This window comes from Oxyura jamaicensis, chromosome 5, assembly GCF_011077185.1.
Source record: "Oxyura jamaicensis isolate SHBP4307 breed ruddy duck chromosome 5, BPBGC_Ojam_1.0, whole genome shotgun sequence".
Classification (NCBI taxonomy): domain Eukaryota; kingdom Metazoa; phylum Chordata; class Aves; order Anseriformes; family Anatidae; genus Oxyura; species Oxyura jamaicensis.
Genome location: NC_048897.1, coordinates 17,708,093 through 17,734,074, shown reverse-complemented (window position 1 = coordinate 17,734,074; position 25,982 = coordinate 17,708,093). Strand labels below are relative to the sequence as shown.

The 25,982-nt window shown below is 44.8% G+C and overlaps 2 protein-coding genes across 3 annotated transcripts in view; both read right to left on the bottom strand.

Moving 5' to 3' along the window:
* RAD51B (RAD51 paralog B) overlaps positions 1 to 24,987 on the bottom strand; it is a 412,254-nt gene extending 387,267 nt beyond the window's left edge. Inside the window, exon 1 of the mRNA XM_035327969.1 lies at positions 24,867 to 24,987. The gene's annotated coding sequence lies outside the window, so the exon portion shown is untranslated. The remainder of the gene's footprint in view (positions 1 to 24,866) is intronic.
* TMEM229B (transmembrane protein 229B) lies at positions 195 to 25,000 on the bottom strand. Of its 2 annotated transcripts, none has more exons than XM_035327972.1 (2): positions 24,867 to 25,000; positions 195 to 4,056 (listed from the first exon to the last, which is right to left on the bottom strand). In XM_035327972.1, exon 2 carries the CDS (start codon positions 4,027 to 4,029, stop codon positions 3,526 to 3,528), a length of 504 nt encoding a protein of 167 aa, XP_035183863.1. In that variant the 5' UTR covers positions 4,030 to 4,056; positions 24,867 to 25,000; the 3' UTR covers positions 195 to 3,525. The 2 variants fall into 2 exon arrangements, with proteins under 2 accessions (XP_035183863.1, XP_035183864.1); XM_035327973.1 differs by lacking the exon at positions 24,867 to 25,000 and adding an exon at positions 17,438 to 17,912.
* Positions 25,001 to 25,982: the final 982 nt, after the last annotated feature.

Genomic DNA, 25,982 nt, shown 5'->3' with positions numbered 1-25,982 from the left:
CTAAAGGGCCAAAGTTCCTGTGAACGAATACATCCCCTTTCTTTCTGTGCAGGTTTCAGAAAAATTAGTCAACAGCAGAATAACACTATTGACCTCAAGAGGACTTCAGCCACCAGCTTCTTAACTCTCCAAGCAGCTCAAGCATTTCAGTAATTCTTTACCTTTTACAGTCACAGGACCAGTCAAGCGAAACATTGATTGGATTATTCTGCTTTAATTACAAAATGCATTCAGACCAAAGGCATAATAATACCTGGTACATATGTACACATTTCTCTCAGTTATAACACCAAAGACCAACATGCAGTCTCACCCTGCTTTGAATCAACCACTTCCCTCTGGCAAGATCACTGCAATATGCACAGACATCACGACAACACTTGAACTCCCCCTTGCGCCGAGGACACCGGACTGTATTTTAGGAAGTACTTTGACATCCTTTAGCGTGGACAGTACAGGAGATAAGCAAGGCAAGGGAGGCAAAAGTGGAACCTCGGGTAATTGAAGCCCATATCCCACCACCCACCACCCTCCCAAAAGAACAGCAATGGGCCACTTTCTCCTTTTTGCTGCAGAGTTTGGACAGGTGGATAAATCACAAGGTTTTTTTATTGCTGGTGAACTCAAAACAGGCAACTTTAATCTGCTGAGGAAGATACACATACAAACAAATTGTTAGGCCTTGTGCGTTCTTTTTTGTTTGTTTTCTTTTTCATAATGTAAACGTCTCTACAAATTTAGACCAGCTCCTGAGCTCATGCTGAGCTGCCACCAAGATCCCAGTAATGTGCTCTGGGCACTTTCCCTGTAAGATGTTATCAGAAGCATGACACGTATTCAAAAGGAAGATTTTGCAGAAGAGACAAAGCCACATTGCTCAGAAAGGAGAAGTCTAGCTAACTCTGCTGCATTAGGTACATGGTAGTAAAGCAAACCCTGTGATAACATGAGCTGCCCAGGGAATTATTTGAATTGATTTAAGAATTTGCTGAGTCCCTTTCTGTTTCTGGTGTGCAAGCTGCAAGTAAAGTGCACTTCTGGGTGTAAATTACAACTCTATGAGGATATAAAATCTAGGTGGTACATCAGACATTACTGGAAAGCAAACTAAAATAGTTGTTACAATGGCACAAACAATAAGGATAATGGAATAAGGTATCATATACTGCTAGGAAACCCGTCCATAATTTGAGCACCTAAATACTGTATCACTGTGAAAGAACCACATCACTTAGCAGGGACACATGACTGCGTAACCAGGTTAGCTCTGTCAACTCCTCCTCCCTTAGTCCCAGCTGCAGCTGGTACAGTCACCAAACCATCTTGCTAACTCCTTTTGAGAGTTTTGTAACGGCTAAGGAGAAAGCAGGGATCCTAAGGATGTTTCTATGAAGCCGATGGTTTCTCCTTTTTGCCTCTTGTACAATGTCAGGTGACTATTTTGCCTTGGTCTTCACACCTGAGACCATCAAGGCTGATAAACAGCATACTGTTTCTCTGATTTTGTAATACTGGCATCACAGCAAGAAAAAAGAATCTGTTCAGTGTTTGTTCTCTTTTAATTTAATGATCTCTAAAAAGGGAACTCTAAATACCCACCTAAGTATTCTGAGTGCTTCAGGAGACACTACACACCCCAGGGCAGATTTGATTAACTCCTTGATGCCACTGTTTTTGTGTGCCCGTTGCCAGCAATGGATGTCATGTGAGAAGGGGGGGAGGGGAGAGGAATAAAATAATTGCACTCTGCGTGATACAAAAAGGCTTAACGCTGCCTTCCTAGGAGCAGAACCAACAAATAATTCCCCTCACAGGGGCAGAAGTGCTTTTCCCCTCAGGAATGGATGCCCATTCAAGGAGCAGCTACACAACTGAGCATGCCCTCTCAGAGGACCAACATAGAAAGAACCTGGCCAACTTCCATCACAGGAGTGGAACCCTACAACCATACAAACACACATTTCAAGCTAAATTCGTCCCTTCTGCAGCTCAGTTGACTGTGATAGAAGAAAACCCAAAATTAATCTGGCCCTACAGGACCATTACAGCAAACCTGCCTCATAAAGCTGTCAGGAGTGAGGTACATCTGACAGATGGAAACTCCACGTTCATGGCTGACACTGACAGCACAGACTTACCAAAGCAAACAGATTTTATTTTGCCAGTATCAAGCACCTCCTTTGCATTGCAGCTTTCCCCATACTCCACAAATGCTATCAATAGGACAAATTTCAAACTGCCCCATGCAGGTAGCTCTGAAAGGGAGCCACTGCGCTCCTGCACCTCCAGCTCTACTGCTGCCCTCACTGGGACCTCGTAACTCACTCAGTGCTCTTCAAGGAGGGGTTCGTTTGTTTGTTAAAATAATGTGTCTCCCTATATCAGACAGCACAGCACAGCTTTTGCTTCCTCCAGTAATTGCCATGAGAAAGGTTTGCTGTGGTTATTTAAAATAGATTTTGGGAAGGAAAAGCAAATCCTCTTGAAACACTGAGAACACTGAGTCCTGGCTCACTTCTGCCCAGTGCTGAAGGGGGTGACAGTGCTGGAGCACTGAATCGTGGATACCACTTCAGTCACATGAAGATTTTGACCTTTGGTCAAGTACAATGGGTTGCAGCCAGACTAAGTCACCAACATCACCAGAAACAGATCTGGGAAGGCAGGCAGAAGACTCGTGTGGCATGTAGTCTCTACAAGATTTGCATGATTGGGATGGGAGCTGGAATCTGCAGCAGCCTTTCAGACAAGTTCTGCTTTGGGGAGACAGAGGAGATGGGAAGACTTATGCTATTTCTTGTGCCTTTTGCCAAGATTTAGATTGCACAGATTATGGTAAAATTCACTCGGCAAGGAATGGCCTTATTAAAAAAAAATAATCTAGTGAGTACCAGGACTGCGATTTCAAGAAGTACAAGATCTGTATAAATTCAGCAAGATGTCCAGCACCAGATCACATTGTGGTGCAACAAAGAACCTTGGGGGAGGCCAGTGGGACCTCAAGAGGAGAACACCATCTACCTCCCCAGCAGACTGCCAGTCTTAGGTTCCCCTCATCAGCAGATAGATTTTCCTTGTTCCTGCAGCATCTCAGGTCCCACGGGAGGTATTGGTTGCAAGCAAGCACCTGAATATTGCCTAATGGAGTAAGCCAATCACTAATTTAGCTGGCACGTCCATGCTCATCCATTATGTTTTTCCTTTTTGAATGCATTTCCACTGTAGCACTTCTTTCTCCACATGAAACTGTAAGCCAAAGAACTGCTTTCATCTGTAATAAGTTAAAATCAGAAATGACCTAACTAACAAGTAATTGATACTGGTCCTTGGAGCCCAAAGAGTAAAATCCATAGAAAATCTATTGGTTCCATTTTTTCCGGTATATCCCATGCACAACCCCATTAGAAAAGTGGGGTTTATTAATCTTATCATACAGCTAGGAGCAGTACCTCAAAGCCAGAGCCAACAGTTTGTGGTAGAGCTCTGGGCTCTCTCAGATTGCTAACCGTGGTTTGGAGTCACTGTTCAATCTGTCTTCACGTGGCCGTTGGCCAAGGCTACGGGGACAGTGGGGGCCCCTGGCTCAGCAGTCTCATCAAATCGCAAGCGCAGGGTGTTTCTGATCACCAGCTGCTCCATGATGAAAGAAGCACAAAACCAAGGAATGGCATACTCCAGGGTGATCAGGCCCATGAAGTCAAAATCAAACTGGGAATAGTCCCAGGGGCAGGCATTGAACTGGCGTAGGATGAGGCCAGTGGTGAACTCCCAGAGATATGTCCAAAGGGTGTAAATGAAGCAGCGCAGCAAAATGTTACACTTGTCTTTGAGATACAGATACATCTTCTCCACGATGAGGATGGAGGTGCCATAGATGAAGAGTGCCCACACACTGGTAACACCTGGGAACTTCCAGTTAAAGTTGACCACAAACTCCCAAGCAGCCGTGAACATCACCTCACAGAAATAGCCGTGAATGGCATAGAGGTACCATCGGGAGAAAGCGGTCAGAGGCTCTGCCGCAGCCATCCTTCTGCACACACCCCAGCAGGCACTCTGAAACGAAGACAGGGAGAGGAGTCAATGAGGAATTCACAGATCCTTATCACCCAGACTGCAACATGCACAAACTTGTAACAACTACAAAGCACAAATTCTAAGAAACTTGAATTTTAAGTTGTCTCACTTTCACTACAACAAATTTAAGCCTTGAGGAACTAAGTTCCAGAACGGACCTGGACAATGTCTGCTGCTCTGCCTAAGGACTGGGATGCAGTTCATTTTCCATCTGGTAGCAGAGGTAGCTGAAAGGTTCAAGGACTTTGCCAGGAGTAAGGCTACCAAAGAACTTCTGGATGTAATCATCAGTAGAAAAACACAGGTATCTCAAAAGGAGCACACATCACCTTCTTGCTCATTTAAAGAAACAGCACTGTCCCACCTTTTCTGCCTCTAAATATGCAATTTTCAATGCAACAGTGTTAAAAACCTGAGTCCTTTCAGCTGTCTCCTACAACCTCCATACCCCAACAGTTTATTGTACTGAAAGACTAAGCTTCGATGGAAGTCACAGCAGGAAACTGGAAGAGAAAATTTAGAGGTTTAACATTTGCCCATACCCCACCTTGAATCTATGCAGATGAACTCTTATTTATTCTTGATAAAGATTTCATACATCATATCTGGGATTTGGAGAATAGCTTCTTATGCTCTCAGACTGCCCAGTACCAAGTCAAAAACGACAAGAAAGCCACTGAAATCCACTCAGATTTGGCTTCAGGACAGCAAAGCACACAGGACGAGAATAAAGAGGAACAGCTGAGCATAGAGAGAGGTGGTTAGTTATGACAAAAAGGAAATGAAAACAAACTATTTGTCGCTACAAGAAGAAACCTGGTGAAGAGGTTTTTGAAAGGATACAGAATCACAGAATCACAGAATTTCTAGGTTGGAAGAGACCTCAAGATCATCGAGTCCAACCTCTAACCTAACACTAACAGTCCCCACTAAACCATATCCCTAAGCTCTACATCTAAACGTCTTTTGAAGACTTCCAGGGATGGTGACTCCACCACCTCCCTGGGCAGCCTGTTCCAATGCCTCACAACCCTTTCAGTAAAGAAGCTCTTCCTAACATCTGACCTAAAACTCCCCTGGTGCAACTTTAGCCCATTCCCCCTTGTCCTGTCACCAGGCACGTGGGAGAACAGGCCAACCCCCACCTCTCTACAGCCTCCTTTAAGGTATCTGTAGAGAGCGATAAGGTCGCCCCTGAGCCTCCTCTTCTCCAGGCTGAATAAGCCCAGCTCCTTCAGCCGCTCCTCGTAGGACTTGTTCTCCAGGCCCCTCACCAGCTTCGTCGCCCTTCTTTGGACCCGCTCAAGCACCTCGATGTCCTTCTTGTAGCGAGGGGCCCAAAACTGAACACAGTACTCGAGGTGCGGCCTCACCAGAGCCGAGTACAGGGGGACAATCACCTCCCTAGCCCTGCTGGTCACACTATTTCTGATACAAGCCAGGATGCCGTTGGCCTTCTTGGCCACCTGAGCACACTGCTGGCTCATATTCAGCCGACTGTCCACTATCACTCCCAGGTCCTTCTCCGCCTGGCAGCTCTCCAACCACTCATCTCCCAGCCTGTAGCTCTGCTTGGGATTATTACGCCCCAGGTGCAGGACCCGGCAAATACAATTTGCTTATCACTGAACAATTTTGATGCAATTAGTTTTTATACTTCTAGTAGAAATTTACAAGGTCCTAAGCATTGCTCTCCCATGCTACCTTCACTGGCACAAGCTGCTTAGACATAATTTTACTGAAGTCTGACAGATTTACACCTCAGTGTGAATTTGACATTTTTTAGTTTTTAGAAACTTTTATTTTAAGTTGAGTTTCTCTTGACTCTTCATCAGGCACTACTTAACTTCTTTGCTCTGCACATGTCAACCCCATGGTACAAGGTGCTAGGAAAAGGTATCTTTTGTCTGAGTGGGAAATATACAGCTACAGCAGGAAGGGAGACATTTTCTGTATCTGAAGAGACAGACATCAAAAGATGCAGAGGCCTCAAGTCATACCTATTGCTAGGTAAGGCACCAAGGAAATAAAGAACTGGCATTCTCCAGGGAACAAAATGACTAAAGTTTTTACTAAACTGCCAACTGTTGTATGATTTTCCTCTCTTTTCAATAAATCTAAGTTATTCTGCTTGCATTGCTTACTCCTTGGACTTTCCTCTACACCTTTATTACATGAAATGTATTTGAACTCTGATAGCAGCAAGCATGCACAGCATGTGGTACTGTCTGTAAGGTTTTCCTTGTAATTTTTGAGATCTCTTTACAAAGTTGGATCTTCAACAACAGAAGTTATCCAAATGCACAGAAGGTCCTTCCCTCTCAGTCTGTCCCTTCTTCTTCCAAGCATCCCACCACCAGTTATTTCTGTTGCCTTATGCCTGCCCGCCAAAGCCTCACACAAATACAGCCAACAAGCCTTCTCTTCTACCCATGTAATTTCCCCCATGCAATGAAGATTTCTCTTTTCTGGATTTGTGCCCCACATAATAATCACCCATTTATCCTCTGCTTTTTTCTTACACTTTGCAAGGTATCTAGTTCCAACACTGGAAGTTTGTGGCTAATATGTGAACCACAAAACCAGGTCCGTGACAACCTCTACAGTACAAATGAACCCATTACAGCAACCGGATTACAATCAACAGAGTTGATTTCTTTTGAATCCGAAGCCTTCCATCACAACTGCAAGAAGTCAAGCATCAATGTGCCAATACTGTCTCAGCATTTTGTTTCTCTTGTCAGGTGTCTCGTCAGCTGAAGCTTGATGGGAACCTCCTTCTGATGTGCTTGAAGGACAGCCCTCACCTGCTGCCTGCTGATTAAAAGCAGCCCTAGGCAGGGCAGATGCTGAATGGTGGCAGCCAAATATAATCTGGTGCTGGGCACTAAGCAAGTCCGTAAGTCATTAGCTCCTTCTGTAAAACGTTTCACTCCAAATAAGACAAAAATTGCACAGTAAAACATAGAAGGGAACGAACGATACCCTGGGAGAATATGAGCCACATCCCATCCTTGCACAAGCTGCGGACACCACAGGGTAATGGTTACAAGTCGTTTGAGCATTTACAATAATGAACATTGCAGCCATTCCCAAGTATCTTGTCTGCCAGCGATACCAAATTGGCTGATACTTGGCAGGCCACATAGCAAAAGAAAGTCTTAATAGAAAAATGAGGGAGAAAAGTGTTGTTTTATTGGACAGCAATTAATGCCTAAGAACCATGCAGGAAAGTAGTTGCAGGGCATTAGTGGGAGAGGCATTCAGACAGAAGGCTGGGTTCAATAAGAGATGCAGACTTATGAAAAGCTTCAAATAGATAATTGATCTTGGTTATATAAGACTTTTAATGGAGTGACAGTAATAAAGACCAAAAGGCTCTAATCATATGATAGCTATTCAGTCCCCTGAGGAAACCAAAAGGCATTAATCAGTGAGGTAGCTACAGTGGGATAGGCAGCAGCTTCCAGAAAACCAGAAACACAGCTGCCACCAATGCAATTGTCTCAGCAGAGAGCACGCAAGTCATGGAGACTGCACGTGGATGGCAATGCTGGTACTGCTGCTGCTCACACTGCAGCGTTTTGTGGAAAACAGGGGGCTTCTTATTTCAAGGCTCTGGGAACACCTCCCATCACCAGCAGATTATAATTCAAGCAGCTAGAGAAGTAGCTCCCCAAAATGCAACATTATTAGTAAGACTGAGCTAAGCCAGCTCAGAAGTTTTCCCTCTCTCTCCAGCAGGACCTTCTTTTCCAACTTGATGATAGAATGACAAGAAAGAAGCAAGTCTGTGGAAACCACACCTGGCCCTCAAAGGAGCACGCAGTCCCTGCCCAGGTGATGCTGGTGAGAGCAAAGTGGGGGCCAGAGCCTCTCCACGCACAGCATACAAGGACAGGCCCAGCAAGGGGAAGACCATAAAGAGCTGTGCTTCTCTACAGAAATCTGTCTCGGAAGATGAGGGCAGGACTCTGGTTTAGGGCTGCAAGAAAAGAATATTATAACAGCATGAAGATTATCCTTTCACATTTTAGAATACCAGCTCCAAATGGGACATTCATCATCCGTTAGGTCAAGTAAGATGCAGATCAACCTGACGCACCAGGCCAAGTAAGGAGAGGGGATATACATCCCAGACTGTCCTGTTTCATGTGTGAGACACTTCTGTGCAAGGGGAACACTTCCATACACACTTCCAGTTTTGCAGCTGAGTAGCCCAGGCAGACAAGAGGCAAGAGATCAGAAAATGGGTTGATGGGAGACCAAAAGATAATTGTAGATCTGTCATGCACGAGCACTGCAGGGGAGGCATCAGTGCCTGTCCTATTCATGCCTGATTAAACCCTCTAGCACTGTCTGGTTCACTTTCTTTTCCCCCAGGGCTCTCCTTTGCAGTGGCTTTCTGTCCATTTTCCTTCTACCAAGCCAAACAGAGCTTCAGAAAGTCTCTCCCTGATTGTCTCTTGTACCTAGAAGAATTATCTAGACTCACAGCCTCTGGACAGTTATAATAAGATGCAGTCAAGATACTCTGAATTAACTCTGAAATGCTAATAAAAGAAAAAACACAATTCTTCTGATTGTCAGCCTTAGGCTGTTAATTCTGGCAGCTGCTTGATTCACCACAGGTGGGAATTTTAACTGCTGCAATAAGTTCCTGATTCTTAACATCCACTTGTTTCTGCAGTAGTCAGTTAAAAAAATAGGACTCAGGGTTATTTTAAAAAAATCACATCTGAAGTGTTTACTGGTAATATTTAGTTTTGTAACATTCATGTTCATATTTCTAAGGAATGTTTTTGATACACCTATAACCTTGTGTTATATGTCATAATTACTTTGTAATTGGAAAGAGCAACTGCAGACAGAGAAGACCTGTAGCAGGATGCTTCAGTCTCTCCAAACAAGAATACTGTGAGCATCAGACAGCTCTGAAATAGATGGCATCTGCCATTCCCTGACCATAAGCTCTTCTGCTTACGATATGTTGCTTCTTCAGACCCTTCTTATCCAAACAGCATTTATATAAATGTAACTGCTTTTTGAGCAATATCTTTTTAAATGTAATTCTTCCTCTCTTATTTTCTATTTTCCCCTGCGAGTACGCACTAAATCAGCATGCCTGTGTAACCACGGACAACAGCAATGTGCTGCAGATTTGTCTTCAATGTTTTCATACAATTCTCACACAAACCATTGGGAGTAAAGATTTACAGAACACCAGCACTGGATTTGCCCCAAGACATTAGTTCATTAGTGTTTAAAGATTTATGCAGCAAAGCCTTAGCAGTACTTACGCGCTGAAGTCATAACTCCGAGGAGATATTCATCCTTCAGGTAACTGAGAGCCTCAATTAACTGCGGCTCAGAAAATAGAATTTCAACTCTACTGAAGCGTGGAATAGTTCCAGCAAATCGATTAATCAAGCCTCACAATGAATGCTAAAAGCATGCCACAGACAGATGTCTCTAAATACAGACTCGATGTCCCTTTCTTAGCGCTTTCAGGATGGATTTGGAGCTCTGGGATTTCGGTCAGTTCTGTGTATTAATGCTTTTGCTGCTTCTTTCTCTGGACTCCAGCCCCATCAGGATAGGCACTGTCTCCCTTCCTCAGAGTTCTACCAACACACCACGTGTTGTGAGTTAGAAAGCACAGCACATTTTTAGTCTGCATCTTCCCCTTGTGTTTTTTTGTTGTTGTTTTTTTTTGTCCCTAGCTCCCTTCTCTTACAAGGTACATCATTTCCCTTCCACTCCTGGTTCCTTTGTCCCGTTCATTCTGGACCTGCCGGCAGCCTCTGATCCCTGCGTATCTTTCAAATCTGTTCTGAAGAGAACTGGGATTCAGTTAAAAAAAAAAAAAAATAAGAAGAAGAAGAATGACGACAAAAGAAGATTAAATGAATCCAATTACCAGTCTAAGCCAAAGGGATGGGGAAGTGTGGCTGTTACCAGTAAAGTCTGCGTGGGCTGCCCAGGAGGCACCATTTCTCAGCGTGAAGGGAGCAGTAGGGTCATCTTGGGAGGGAGCAGTAGGTAGTGCAGAGGGGGGAGGCTTTTCAGAGAACAAAGAGAAAACACGAAGACATTGCTAGTTTTAAGAATTTTCTGACTAACATGATCTCATTAATGGCAACAGAAGTGCAGAAAGATGAGACTTCCCATGCCCTGCATCATGCATAGCATCATGTTACTGTAACAGACCTTTGCCCACAGTGACCACCCTACCCCAAGAGCAAGCAAAGCAGCAACTCTTCACTCCCAGTGACCAAGAGGGATGCTTCCTATGTTCCAGATACAAGTTAAGACTCCTTGAGAGTCGACCAAACAAAAGACTCACAAGACAAATCTGTGCAAAACGGCTGAGATCAAACTCAACATCTAGAACTATTACCCCTGAGTCTCCCCAGCATCTGCAAGGACACAACCTTACCTTAAAGCCTGTTGCTAGAACACTCCCCTGTGCCTCAACCTGCCACTCTCCCATTTGGAAAAGCTCCCCTAAGTCCCCAGCATGTGCTGACACTAGGGGTCCCCAACAAGCAAGTCTCCAGCAGGGGCCTCTGAAGCAGCCCCAGCACAGAGCAGAGGCTCTGAAGCCAGGGACCTGCTGTAGGAGCGGGCAGAGCCCCCTGTCAGCCCTGCAGAGGAAGGGACCAGCCCTGTGGAAGGTCTGCCCACAGGGAGCCTGCACAATAAGCCTGAAGGATCTGCATCAGCTTTTCTCCAGTTTTGGGCTGGTCACTTGCTGGAAAGCCTTAAAATAGAGCTTTAACAGTAGCCCAGGTTTACTTTATTCTCTGCAGCGAGAGCAAAACTGACTTCCAAGAAGTGATTTTTCCAAAGCTAGCACAAGTTTACAGCCTAGATCTCAGCATTGGTAGTTCCTGGTGGGCAGCTGCCTGGCTCTTCACTGCCCAGACCTTCATTTCAAACCGTGCACTTAATGCACAGCGGCAATCCACATTCACGGCTGGTTTCGAAAGCTTGAGCGTAGCGTGTTACATTAGCTGACTGAAGCAAATCTGACATTCAGAGAACATAATGCACATCATGGCTTACTAGGAAAAAGCAACCCAAAACAGAGCGATGAATGGAGAGAGAGAATTTATCCTAAGAACATGCTGAGAATGTATAAGCCGTAGCCAATATCCTTTCCACTGCTACTAAAGAGCCTAGAGACGTAAAGGAAAGAATATTAAAGTCAAGACGTGATGCCTATCTTACATGGTTTCTTAAGGCTGTTTGGAAATTCAGACAGTTATTTTTTTGAAAAAGTTTTTTTTTTTTTTTTTTCCCCCCATCTTCTTTTTCTTCTTAGCAAATGTCCCCTCTCCCCCATCTTCTTTCCAAAGCTAAATGAAAAAGAAATACACCAGTCCACTCCTGTGGGGCTGTTCATAGCCCTACAATAATAAATGGATTTAGAGAACTCGGAGGTCAATATCCTTCTGAGAGTAACAACTAAGCGTGCTTAACCCAACTCTTCTGAACAATCTGCAGCAACAAGCCACAATCTGCATGCAGTGGAGAAAAGTCAGGTTTGGCAATAAGAATGACAAGAAATCCAAACACATTTCATGTTGAAAATTAAGCTTGGAAGAAAAGAGTCTTATGATCAAGGCGCTGAAGGAACAGTACCTAAAATCCTAGCCTGCTAATCATGTGACAAAATCTAAGTCTCTTAAATCTGTGAAGAAAAGCAGTGTAAAAAGAAAAAAAAAAAAAAAAAAATAGAACTGTAGAGAGATCCAAGGCAGCCTCTCCTAGCCAGCTGCAGGAGAAACTAAAAGCAGCATTTCAGAAGTTGGCTGCTTCTTTTACTGGAGCATAAAAAAACAGCTTCTAAAAATTCTTGCTATTTATACACACAACTGCAAAGAACTATTTCCTTCTCCTTTTATTACTCTTCTCTAGTGCACAGGCCCTTATAAACCTCCACTGTTCAACTGATGGTAGTTAGCTGGTAACTGGGTAGTGTAAACACCTAGAGCAAGAATCCACAGTGACTTCATCTGAGGGGGACCAGAACTGGTGCCGACCATAAAGAAATCTCACATCTTGGCTTATGCTGAGTTAAGTTTAAAGCTTGCAAGCAGAAGAGACTGCATGAAGACAGATGAAACAAGAGAGAACATTTCAAGCACCTTCAAACAGGACCCTAGACTGCCATCAAAAGGGGGAAAAGAGAAAGAAACTTTCTGAAGTCTCTTCATGGCAATTCTACATAAAATTATTTTCCCCCTCAATATTTTCTTCTCTGGTATTCTGTGAATATATGTTTTCATTCCTAACATCAAACTACCACTAAGATGTGAAATAACTAGTTCTTCCAAGTGCTATCTGCTATTTGCCAGGCTGTGAATCCTCAAATTTCCTCCTAACAGACCTGGAGAAGGAAACTTCATGAGTCCTAACTTTCTAAATCATTCTTTTTCACCCAAGGAATCCTAGTGGCTCCTCTGAGATGGTGTTTATCTCATCTTAATTTCTAGTTCACTCAGGTGCTCAGAGGTAGAAATATACCAGGAAGGAAGGGTAGAGCAGGATAAATCCCAGGCTCCTACTCACCAGCTCACCACATCTGGCAAGATCCTGAAGTAGGCACCCATGCCTACAGCTGGGAAAGGCAGCTCTTCTGAAGCAGTTTCCCAGAGAGTTTCTCCCACTAGTGTCCATCCATCAGCTTACCATGGGAATTACTGATGCCATTACTGGCTTGGCGAAGTACGTGATCAGCAGTGGAAATACACTGTATGGCCAAATAAATTAGTGGTGAGTTTTGTTCTCTATTGTTCAGGTTTATTTCAGTTCAGAAAGAACAGCGAGCAGCTTGTGACTGCTATCAGTGATTATATCTGTCTTCCCAGACTAGACAAACTTCTCTGTCCTGAAAAACAAGTTTAAAAAAAATAAAAATCAGGTTTTAGGGCCTGGTTCCTACACAGCAGACGTACTTCTCCACTGTGTGGGTAGCTTGTTGCCACTTAGATCTTTGCAAAAGCAGGCTTACATTTTCAGTGCTGTTATTTCCTCAAAGTATCAGGAATCTTATCATCTGGGTTACAACTACATAAACAGCACCTTCATTTTTTATGCGCTCCTGCCATTTTCCTTTTTTTTGAACATGAAGCAACAAATCCTTCATAAATCTCCAAAGTTTGGTGGTTTATAGTCCTCCTCAAATCAGTCTTTCATCTGACTGTGAGCTTTATGTCCCAAGAAGGCAGCACCAGTGTTTACCCACAGGGAAATCTGACTGAAATTATCAGTCTTCTGACAGGTGGTAAGCTACGAATGACCTCTTTAAAATAAAACAATAACTCGACATCTGCGCTCCATGTGGAACTGGCATTTGCCCATCTATTTCCACCTACCACTCAAGGAAGCCTCTTCAGGCATCAGTTTAACTCAGCATCAGCCCTTGAGCTTTCACTGCCTCTTCGTACAGCTCCCTCCTTTTCCAATCAGCTTATGAAGGCGCAGTCCCAGCGGTGTTTCCCAGCAGTGTTCTTCCAGCAACAACATGTGCTCCCAGCTGCAGCTTCATGCACTCCAGCTCATCAGCCAGGGAGCTGTATCATAAGGATGCCCTGCTTCTCCTCTGACTATGGCTGACATCACTTTGGTTCCTGTCCAGCTCTTTCTGAGCTTCTTACTGCCTCTCTCCCAAGTCACAGAACTGAACTGCTCTCTCACGCTCCAACTGGGACCGGACCAGAGATACCTGCTTTAATGAAGGCAAACCAACACACCACGCCTACATAATTTTTAATTCTATCTACAGATGTACACATGTATCAAGATACATAGGCACATAGGTGTTGTTATTGTTTGTTTTATTTGTCCTCTCTTCCCCTCTGATGATGGGGATAGATTTTTATCCCCATAATTACTTCTACTCATTATGTTCATTTTTTATGTTGAAGTGACCTTCTGCAAACACTGGATTCAGGATTCCTACCTGCAGCCCACCAACCATTTATCTCAGCTCCACAGGGCACGTTCAGTTCCAGCCTTTACACAGCCCATATGAAATCAGATTCATTTCATATTACGTTTGTATATTACTCTTCCACGTTTCCTTTTTTAACTGCAGCATGTCCAAATGACCATGCTTTACTGAACAGTTTCCTTGATAAAACTAGTGAACAGATTCATCGCTCAGAGGACAGCATTTCCACAAATAGCCTGTATTTATTAGTCAACATTCATCTAAGACTTCATGTTACTTGAATTTAGACAGAGGAGTCAATACATATGTGCACAGAGATGCTTCAGATACTTCTGTATGCCAAGTCCAGGAATTCATCTTTCATAGCACAGGGTAACCCAGATCATGAAATAAAGCAGTACCACCACAGCTACAGAATGCTTTGCAGATTTTGCAGTTTGTGGCTTTGGTACATGCTGACATCCTACTCTTATTCACCCCTTAAGCCAGATCTGATGTACACGTTTAGTCTTCTGAAAAATTCTAAACCATCTCTTGTGGATAGCACCTACCAAGCATCTCCTTCAGGACGAGTGGAATTTAACTGCATCATGTTAAGACCACCTACTTGCTAAATACCTGAAAAGGGAATTAACTCTCCACCTTTGTAAGCTTCCATCTTAGAACAGAAAATCCTTAAGAACTACTAACTTTAATCCTAAATTCAGCAAGGAGGTCAAAATAATAGTCACCTCTTCGCTCCTATCAGCTGTCAATCTGCACAGATGATATTCTCCACTCTCAGGTGTAGAAAGATGGCACAGTCATGAAAGGTCAATGCACAAAGACAAAGGGACACCTGAGCTGAAGTCCACACGCACAGCTGCCACAGTAAGAGGCAGAGTGATTTTCTTCCTTAAAACTGCTACCGTATTTGTGTTGGCTTCGCCAAGACTCAGGGAGCCAAAGCACAGTAAGAGAGGGAAAGCTGGTGAGAATTAACTGGAAAAAAACTTTGCAAGAACTTTGCACTGAGAACAGAAGATGGATCTGAAGAAGTAGGGTGGAAAGGCTCTGGAGTATTTGTGGAGTAGAAGGAAACAAGAAAGAGTGCACATGTAGGAATAAAACTGCATTAGTAGCAGAATCCTTGTAGGAGGCAGATGTTGGGCAAGTAAACTCATCGTTGTTTAATAACCACTAACTTCACCTAAGCAGATAATAGTGAGGATCCATAGCTCTCTGCAGCTACTACAGTGACAAGACGAAACCTGGATACATGTTCCATCCTACTTCTGGCTACCCACCCAAAGTTTACAGCCTCCAAACCAGCCTGCCTCAGAACCTTGATGGGACTAGAAAATGTATTGGAAGAGAGGCTATTTTCCTCTCATTACTGACCAGCTGAGCAGTCACGGACAAGTGGCAGCACTCAGATGTGGACAAGACATCTAAACCAGAGGAGACGGGGAAGGCACATAAAGACCCTCTCTGCGGCCAACCAGGGCAACAGACTAAAGACCTGTGAGAGCTCCACCGGAGCCATTTAGGCACATTATCTTCCTGCGCTAGCACACATAGAAGCAACCCATCTGGAACAAAGAATCAGTTTTGTTGAGTGGCAAAGTTAACGTGGCAGTACAGTTACATCCCTAGGCTTAGGAGAGATTGCTCTTTGCAAGTCTTGCTTTGGAAGCTGAGTTGCCATAAAACAGAAGAATGGGAAGAGGAAGAGGGAGACAGTGGGATACGGATCAAAAGGCTGCTCGGCAATTAATAACAACCTTGAAAGCACTGGGAGAAAAGTGAAAGATTGTTATCCTTGGCTGCATTTGCTGTCAGTGAGCTGACAAAACCCCCAAAATAAAAGGTGCCAAGGTAAGTCAAAGAGCGCTTCTCTACCAGTCTCTTGTCTCAGATGACTCTGCTCCGAAGACTACACTGGAAACAGCTTCCCTTGACATTAGATGCCATTTTAGTTCTAAAAAAAGTAAATTCTGCTCTGCTCTGCAGGCTGGAGTTCACTCTGTGCTACTCTAGTTCAGCACTCCCTTCTGTCTGAAGAAGCTGCAGCATGCAGAAAGAGGAGAAAATGTCTTAACTGGCCTCTTTAAGCCTGAGAAAAATGGGAAGACAACTATTTTAAAGCCTGTCTCCCCCAACGTGGCACTGCAGCAGGGCACAGCTATCAATTGACTAACACCAAATGGAATGCTCAGCAGCAGAAGGCTCTTGGGTATCAACTCCTGCAGCCTCAGCCCTGGGCCAGCAGCACACATCACTGGCTGAGAGCTCCAAATGCTGGACCCTGCCATTGCATCCATCTGTCCCAAATGCTAACATTATGGGTGAAGTGGGAGACAGGAGGAAAAATACCACCTTTCTAAAGCAACAGTTTATTAAGACAGCCAATTTCCTTGCATCTCCAGTTGTGTCAGAATACTTCACAGCAAGACATTACCACCACAAGATGTAGCCAGGTATCAGAAAATGCAGGTAGCCAGGGCCTGTACAAATGCTCACGGAATGACAGCCAGCACCTCAGAGGACATGTCATACCACGTCATGTTTCTTAATTTGCTACTACTGCCGAAGAAGCAAGATTTGAAAAAAAAAAATTAAAACAAAACTAAAAAAAGAATCCTATTGTTCTGTTACCTGGGCTTTAAAATAAAATATTCTAAGACATAAAACTCTTCTCTTTTCTCATATATATTTAATTCACAATGATTGACAAAACATAGCCTCATGATCCAACCACAGGCACTGATTTAGCCCAGAACCTCGGCCATCTCAGAAAAGAAACCAGACACCAGTTGATTCGATTTTTTTTTTTTTTAAAACTTGCCTCTGGAAGCTGCTCTTCCCAAAACAGATGACTCATATCAATACAACACAGAAAGCTCATGTTCTCAGTCTCAGAATTCCTCTTTTCCTTTACAGAAGCACAGATGTAGCTTTGGACAATCCAGACAGTACCTTTCACCAGCCCTGAATTTCCCTCAGAAAAATACTTTGATGGTCATACAGGGGCTTCAGGAACACATGGGGACACAAGTATGGAGAAGGCGCAGCTTGATAGCACGCTGTCTCTGTCTGGCAGCTGGCGTTGCGATGTGCAGTGTCTCCACTGCTGGGCTCCATAGGCAAAATGCTTGCGCTGGGGACAATCAGACCTACTGCAGACCTGGACCATGTTCTCAGTAGCTTCGATCTTACTACTCTGGCCAGATCAGGGACAGAAACCTGACACAACTTCAAAAAGCTTCAAGCCCAACGGCAGCTTTAGTATTTGAAACTTACTGTTCCCCACCACCACCACTGTCATCTTCAGTTGACCCAACCAAACATACTAACACACCTTAGTAAACCACACTGTACTTGATCTTTGAAGAGAAAGGAATACTGAACCAAACGTACCTCAGCTGGTTCCCAGAAGAAGTTATTCTTGAAGTTTCATGGCAGCCTACTGGCAAATCCTACTATATGCAGGTCGCTCCCAGCTGTAAGGCTGGCAGAGATGCTACCTACCAGCCTGTGCTCTACAGAGTCATTTACATCAGACAGGAATGCGTAAGAGGAAGTGGTCAGATAACTACTTCCCATCCACCAAGTTCAGTTCTTTCTTAACACCTCCTGAAATTAGTCTGTCTCATTTACCAAGCTCTCCAGTAATTTCTCTGAACTTGCCAGAGGAAGCTTACTGTGCTCCACACCTGGTAGGAAGGACTTAGCTTTCCTGTGGGGTATGGGGAGCACAACCAGAAAATAAAAATAATAATAAAAAAAAAACACAGCCTTGCCATTCTTTATAGCAGGAGGACAGAATGGAAGCAAACCCTGTGATGTTCTGGAGGCTCACGCAGCTGCAAAGGCCTTTTCACTGCAGGGCAATTCACCTGACTTCATTCTATCCAACTGTAATCTAACGCTTTATCCAGTTACTGTGTAATTGTCCTTTTGTGTTTACACAGAATGGCCTTAGCCAGGGGTGACAGAAGCGTCCTGCCCAGCTAGTGACCTGTCACACAGCTCCAGGACAGCCTGATTCTGGAAAAACCCTGTGCTATTTTCTATCTGTGTCTTTCTGCCCAGCTGTTCATTTCAGGTGCCCTTAACTCCTGACTCATGTTTTCAGTTTATTCTGCAATTTCCTGAAGATAAAAGATAAAGATATACTCTAAAATACTGCTTGTTATTTTAGGAGACAGTTTTAGTTAAGCAGTGAGGAGCTCTGTGCAGGCACATAGCTCTCATTAATACTGACTGAAACGTACCTTTACTGGGGCACACTTGTTCTTTGAGATGCAGCCTCCAGTAATCTGCCTCACTCCGTTACTGCAGCAGAATGGCGTTCTAACAAGTGGATTATTTGCATGACACAGTTTTACCAGCTTTCTAATTTCATATAAACTTTCCCTCTCACTGTGTACTTATATCCAAATTCATTCATGGACTTCAGGCACATAACGATACCTTAGATACAAGCTTTGTCTCTGCAGCCTCTCATTGGTAGTTAAGTAGAGCCTGTGATGACAGCTAAAGATGGATATCCTGGAGACAAGAGCAGAGCCTACACATTCCTGATGGCACCATTCCTGCACCTTTCCCATACCTCCTTAGAGGTGTTTAAAGCATGTAGAACCTGATTTATCCACCTCAGTTAAACACCAGAGGTTACATAGGATAATTCCAGGTCTTATAAGTTTTTTTAGTTTATCTTATTTTGCTTCTGGGCAACAATAGGTACCTCATGCTCCTGGGCAAAGTGCCCACTGAACAAAGATGTCAGCTCTCTTGTGTGTGTTGGGAATTATCTTGTGACAAGACGAAGATGGAATTCCCCAGTTTCAAATTAGAATAGTTTGATCCTGCTCACATTGGCTAATAGGGAAAATATTTGAAAAAAAAAAAAAAAGAAAAAAAAAAAAACACTCTCCAAAAAACCCAAACCCTAAATTCTTTTTAAACCATCTTTAAAATCTGCTCAACAAATACAGCATCAGGTGACCCAGAGCAAATGGAACCAGAACAGCAGCATATGTTGTCCCTGCTTATGTAAAATGCTTACGAGCTGTCATTTCGGTGCCTGAATCATGCATCTGCTATTGACAGTCCTGGAGGCATACCTACCTGCTGGTCATCTTTGTCCGTTCACTTCCTTAGGTACACATACCTGCATTATGTGAGGACTTTTATGACAGTCAGTGTATCCAAGCAATACTTACTCAGTAGGATGAGTAAGAATTTAAGTTCTTACCACCCACTGCGACTAAACCAACCTGAATACGCTTCCATTACATAACTAATCTTTATACGTACAACAATAAGCCTGCCACATTGCACACATGCCAAACAGCAAGAGTTCCACTAATTTGCACAAGTTTATAGCAATGCCAAGGTCCTCAAAACAGCTACTCAGAGATTTTCCATGGGTGCTCTTTGTGCTTAGACCCTTACTAACTTAGAACCTATGTCGTATCTATGCTGCAGCTAACCAGCTTGCTTCGCTGTATCTTCCTCGTCTCTCAGAGTTCTCACAACTGCAATGATACACAAAGTTAACTGAAATGCTGCATATGCAGAGGTAACTTTTAAACACAGGTGCCCAGCTAAGGCAGTAGTGCGTGTGTGGAGGTTAGACACAAGTTGTTCCGGCAGCATACATCTGTTCCTGAAAACGCACAAGAATTGGAGGGTGACTTTTGATACCCCATGCTGAAGACAGTTTTCTAAGGTATTTCTCACTTTCTGCCTTAAGTCACTCTCAGTCACATGAAAGTAGACATTCTGACAACACATTACAAGGGATGAAGTTTTGCACTGCAGCCATAGCACTGACAGATCCTCCTTCCTTCTCTGACTGGGTCTATCATGATCAGCATACAAACACAGGGAGCTCCTTCTGCTGCCTGGAAGCAGCTCCCTTGCAGCAGCCCTCCCTCATCCTCCCTGGTGGAGCCACAGAGTGTGAAGAATTCCAGGAGCCTGCTTATGAGCATAAGAGTTATCAGGTAGCAGAGGCTTTAGAAGACCGGGATGAAGTCTCGGAGATTGGACCACACATCAGAGGATGCTGCAAGGAGGTGAAGCTCTTTTGCAGAGCTGCAGGAAGGCTCAACACTTAAAAAGTATGGGATGCTGGAGATCCAACTCAATACTTCTCACTCTGGGAGTACAACTAAAGCGCCATGTACAATATTGTAGCTCTCCAGAGCAATTCTAAAAGACATTGAGATCTCTACAATAAAGGGTGGGAAAAAAAGGAGAGAAACAAGAAGCATCCGGGACTCAGATGGAGAAGCAAAAGGACATTCCTAAGTCAAGGTCAAGGTGGACACATGGATCGGGTTGTCATGAGGCTGTGCTGTCTCATGAAGCAATATGCAAACTGATGCAAGTCATGCAGTGGCCCCAGGGGAGACACAAAAGGCTAAATAGTACTGTGCAGCAACACAGGACTCGTGAAACCTCAGCTTTATTACTAGGTTTGCTAGGATCTGAGGCATGACCTTGGATGAGTCACCCCATCTTCCTGTGCCTCTGGCTGCCACCTGGCTAAGAAGACCAAACTATTTGGTGCAAGAGCTGCATCTCACTACAGACCAGTGTGGCAGGTAGCACAAGTGGTCACTGACCTGGCCAAAAGCCACGCAGCACTACTGGAATACGGAGAGCACCTGCAGCCAGCTGCTTGCAGAAGCACTGAATTCACACTGAGTTAAAAAGGCTGCATGACTAGGCGGCTCTCAGCACCAGCCGTGTTTGCTCAATCATCTGTGTCATCTGGATTCCTGAATTTACCAGAGATTTTTTTTTTTCCCCAGGGAGCCTGAAGGTGCATCTCTGAGCCAGATACATGCATTTGTTTTTAACAGCATCCTCAATAAGCTGCTCCGTACAACAGCTGAGTGAGTAATTAAAGGAAATGTTGCTGCAGTAAACCTCCTCATCAGCAACCTCATTAGCATTCTGAAAATAATTAACATTCCTTTCTATAAAGGGAACAGATGACCCATTACATCCATCCGACAAGCAAAACAGATGCTCAAGGTAAGGGAGCTCTGTTCAGGGGGTGAGCACGAGAAACATCCAGTAGCAGAGGAGGCACTAATGCCTGTGACTCATGAAGAATGGCCTGTGCAGGTGGGCAGGCAGGACTGGTACGTGTCTGATGTGTACATCCTCTCTAGGGTGCTCTCTCCTCTGCCTCTGTGACCTGCCAATGATACTGAAAAATTCTGCACTCCAATCTCTCCTGAAAGCCAGATTTAAATGCTCTCAAATTCAACCACTCAGTCACATACATCTCTCTCCATATGCAAGAATTCCCCAAAAGGTCATATATTTGACTATGAAAACACTCCCAAAATTCTCATTAAAATAAATGATGACTTTATGTCACATGCAGCTTACTTGTTTTCCACAGGAACAGCTGAGGCACTGATTACACCAAGTATGAAATACGCCTGCCCAAGTTTCACAGGGTGGCACTGAGATCAGTTAGCATGCTGAAAAAGTTAGGTATACGTTCCTTGATCGGTGCTTGTTTGAGATCATTGTAGATGAGCAGAGAGTCACTGATGCATGCACACGTGAGAAGAAAGCAAAAAGACAGAGGTCAGCATATCACTGACTGGTACACGACCTGTGGTACTATCCCAGTATTATCACATCTATTGTTACAGCACAGGACAACAGAAAGGAGAAATAAGCCATGATAGAGCCAAGCTTCCTGACATCCATGTATTCAGGTAACGGGACAAACATAATAAATAGCAGACTGGCAGTTGCATTTTTCAGCCATTTCTATGTTTGATGTACATTTACCCTTCCCTGGCAGAAGAGCTGAATACTCATAGCCTTCAACTGTGATTGCAGTGAGGCCAAGCTCAGCCGTACAAAAGCTTCCACCAGTTACATCACTATGGAAACCACAAATCCACCGCCTGCTCTGTTTGTCTACTTCTTTCTCCAATAAATAAATAAATAAAAAGTATTCTTCCAGATTATCCTCTTCTCACTGCTGCCCGGACCACAGGAGGACAAACCCTTTTTACCTGCTTCAGGAGCAGCCCTTTCATCCTCCAGATCCCCCTTTGGTAAGGGGCCCCACCTCTCAACCCAGCTGGGTAGACTTCCCCCAGGATGCTTCCACCACTTCTTTCAAAGAGGATTCTTCAAACCCAGCCTGGGATTTCGTCTTTGTTTCCCATCCATGACTTCCCTCAGCTTCTGGACTAGGACAACTCCAGATATGGATCACTCTTGGGGCAAATTAAGGCAACTTGCTGAAATCAGAAGCTGAAAACTGTTCTGGATGTGAGTTACAGTGTCTTGATTGAAATGTCTTTAAGTTTCTTTCCTCAGAGCTTACATTTGTGGAGAACATTTTGCTCTCAAAATGAAGTAGGGGACATTACAAGTCAGCTCTAAGTTCACAAGTTGAACTTTTGCTTTAAGAAGCCCATCATTTCTGCACAAGTTGCTAGTTACAGGTAGCTTTTCCCACACTAAAAGTCTAATTACCTCTCAGCAAAAGCCTAATAGCCAAGAGCAAATCTGGAAGATGCAGAAGGAAAAGGGGGAAAAAATAATCAAAACTCTGCAGTACAGTATACACGTTGCAGCCTGGGCACGTGATATGGCTGAAGGAATCTTCATACCAACAAGTCAGAGGGAAAAAGCAAAAGAGAGTAGAAACCCCTCCACGTATGTGTATTTTGCACTGAAGAACAACTCCTGAATGAACCTTCTCTCACCCTGAGCTCCCAACGCACCTCTTATCTGAGCTCAGAGCAGTTCATGCTATGAGAAGAGAATATACCCTCTGCAGTTTCGTAAGTTCTTGGCACCTCTCAGGCTCAGTTGCCAACAAGGTTTTTAACTAATATGTAGACAAATGACCACTAGTAAGTGAGTTGAGGAAGAAAAATACATATTTTGCAGAAGTTCCCAAACAGCCATTTAAACATTATCTTCTTCACTAAGGTGCTCCACATGGAAAGAAAAAATCCTAGCTCAGGAGACTTAGAGCAGATGACCCCTTGCCACCTTTTGCAAAACAGGCCGGAGCAGTCAATGCTTCCATCTTGGTCCTGCCTCATTTCCCCCACCTCACAGACAATTCCAGGCTGCTGTTAGTGGACACATCCCAGTTTTGTTGGTGCTACTTGAGTTCCTACCAGCAGCCCACAGGATGATCAAAGGTTACTGCTGTGTCCTCAAGGATGTCACAGCAACAGGCACAAGCCAGTTTTGGGGAGGGGAAGGTGAGCAGAGTGCTGATCACAGCCTGCAGGGTCATGTCCCCGTGGCTGTGGAAGCAGATCTGTCTCCATCTCCGGCAGCCAGCATCCTGAACAGCCTGGGTGGATGGAACATACAGGAGGCACTGGAGGAATGAATTATTCATAGTCGTGTTCTGCTGCCAATGGATCTATGTTTTCTTGTGCCCATGCGGCACTCAGTTTTTGTTTTAACAGTAATAGGAGACGTCTACGCTTCCTTTGATGGCTCTTGAGGGCATGCGATAAGCAGCATTTGCTCTACTCACAGCAATAGTACCATACACCACAGCGCTTGCCAGACACAGCTTTCTTCAGAAGTACTAAGAGCTGCATCGTTGACAAAATGGCTGGATTCGTTCCAGGCCTCAGTCCAGCAGCAGCAACCTTCCTGGGAAGCTGCTGACACTTGCTTTGTCATAACCTTGCAGCTCTGGCCTGAGCCTTTCTGCTCTGTAGATGACGTGTTTTGACCAACTGAATCCCATGTTCAGCTGCACGAACACACCCGGAGCCCGAGGCAGCAGCCGACCCCTCACCGTGAGCGTTGCCACAGTTCAGCCTGCTGCTTTCCTTCAGCAGCTGACTTGGTCAGCTCCCCGGTTGAGAGATGGCAATGAGACCCCTGAGGCAGAGGGCAGGCTGAGGGAGGCAGGAGCTGCATGAGTCTGCACGCGTAGGTGGTACATATGGAAACTTCAAAGCGAGCTCCCATTCAGAGATAGAGCACTGTGCACGACCTACCATGAAGCCTCATCCACAACACAGAAAACAAGAGTGTAGCTTGAACTGCTGCAAGCCGTATCAGAGCACCAGTGCTTAGCCCCCCTGTTAGGGCACCACACCACGTACTGCAGACTCGCAGAGCACTCTGAAAAGGCTGCAGGGTCTGCAGACAGTCACTGTGGTCCCGCAGTGTCCAGCCCATCTGCCAGGATCAATGCAAAGCCTTGCTCCAGGTTTTAAATCACCTTCCAATTTGATAGCATTTACATCCACTCTACGCAAGTGTAGCAGGCTGCAACAGATAGAGGCAAGCTGAGCCTGAGATTAGCAGAGTAGCACGTTGGTGAATCAGGTGCAGACTGCACTGCTTGTTATGGCCAGGAATAGACTGCACATCATCTGACTCACACCTGTGCTTCTACCAGCAGAGAGATCAACTCTCCGCTCTTTACCTACTGCTCTCCTTTAGTTCAGAGACACTGTTCCACTGTCCTGATTGTTTTAACTGCCTGAGGCAGTGTGTGTGAGGTTTTAAAGAGGCAATAGCACTGGAATAAGTTTGGCAATACAAATTATGAGTGATCAGAACAACGTGACACTAAGCAGAATGAAATCAAGGGCAATGTGTGCAAACAGTGACCTTATTTACACCTCCAGAAAGCAACTCGCAGATGGAAGCAGTGGAAATAACTTCACCTCTTGACCATCACTCATCCACTCTACACATTTGAATTTCAAAGATCACATTCACAACCCATTCACCTCTGTGCTTGGAGAACTGCTCTGATTTTCTGCTCTAGAGCCCACTCCCGCTGCTTTCAGTCCCCAGCTCTTACCTCTTCTGGGGAGGAATCCTGGAGCTCTCCCGCTTTTGGGTTCCACTTTGCTCCTGGCTCACAGCATCCGCAGCACAGCCGGGTTGTCTCCAGCAGGTCCAAGCCGCTTCAGACGCCTGCCACTTCCGAGCCCGCTGCGTGTGACCAACAGCTAATACACCAACCAGACAGCCTTCCTAGAGCAAAGTAGTACAGGTTTATTTTAACGGAGCGCAGTCTAAGAGGCTTTAGGCACTGAAAGAGTTAGGTGTGTGAAGAGCTTAGCTCCAGTACACGGGGTACGGGTGGCCTGACCCCTGCAGAGCCCCAGGTGGGTGCCTGTACCTGCCCCTCACCCGGGCTGGCTCCTGGCAGCTGCCTCTCCTCTGCCTGGGCTGGGTCTTTCTGCTCTTCACTGTCCTTCTGGATCCCAGCCACAGCAAACACCGGGGCAACTTCACTGGAGACAGTGGCCAAAGGTTCCTCACTGCTACCATCTCAGCCAAGGTCTCCATTAACCCTTGAAGGGTCTACCAGAAAACATTATCTATATATTTTTCCTTGACAATCAACCAATTTTTTTTAAGCAAGCTGCTGACTCCATCCCAATCCTCCTCCTAACATTGCCTCCCCATCTCCCCCACCTCCTCACTTCTCCCAGCATCTCTCATTTCTTCTTCTCTCCCCTCCACACCTTCACGTAAGCAGATCCCCACCACTGCCCCCCACCCCAGCCTGTTTTGGGGGACACGCGCGCTGCTGCTTCTCTCCTGCTCTGGCGAGGAGACTGCCTTTCGCCTCTGCATCAGGCTCAGGCAGCGAGCAGAGCCTGCAAGCGTCTCCATCTCTTCGAGCACTGACATTTAGGATGCCACGCTACTGGTTTTCACATAAGTCACACCTTGAGGTGCCAGTTCCAACACAAAAATACCCAGCATCGTACTAGCTTCAGCCTCACAGATCTTACACTCGGAGGGCTTGTCTATACATAGACGTTTTCTGGATTAATTGCATGTGAAGACGTTACAGAGCAGGAACATTTATGTGCCAGACTGTGTAACAAATGGGATCTTCACATTATCCTGATCAATCTGAGTTTTTGAGCACATAAATCCAACAGTAATTCAAGAGAAACAA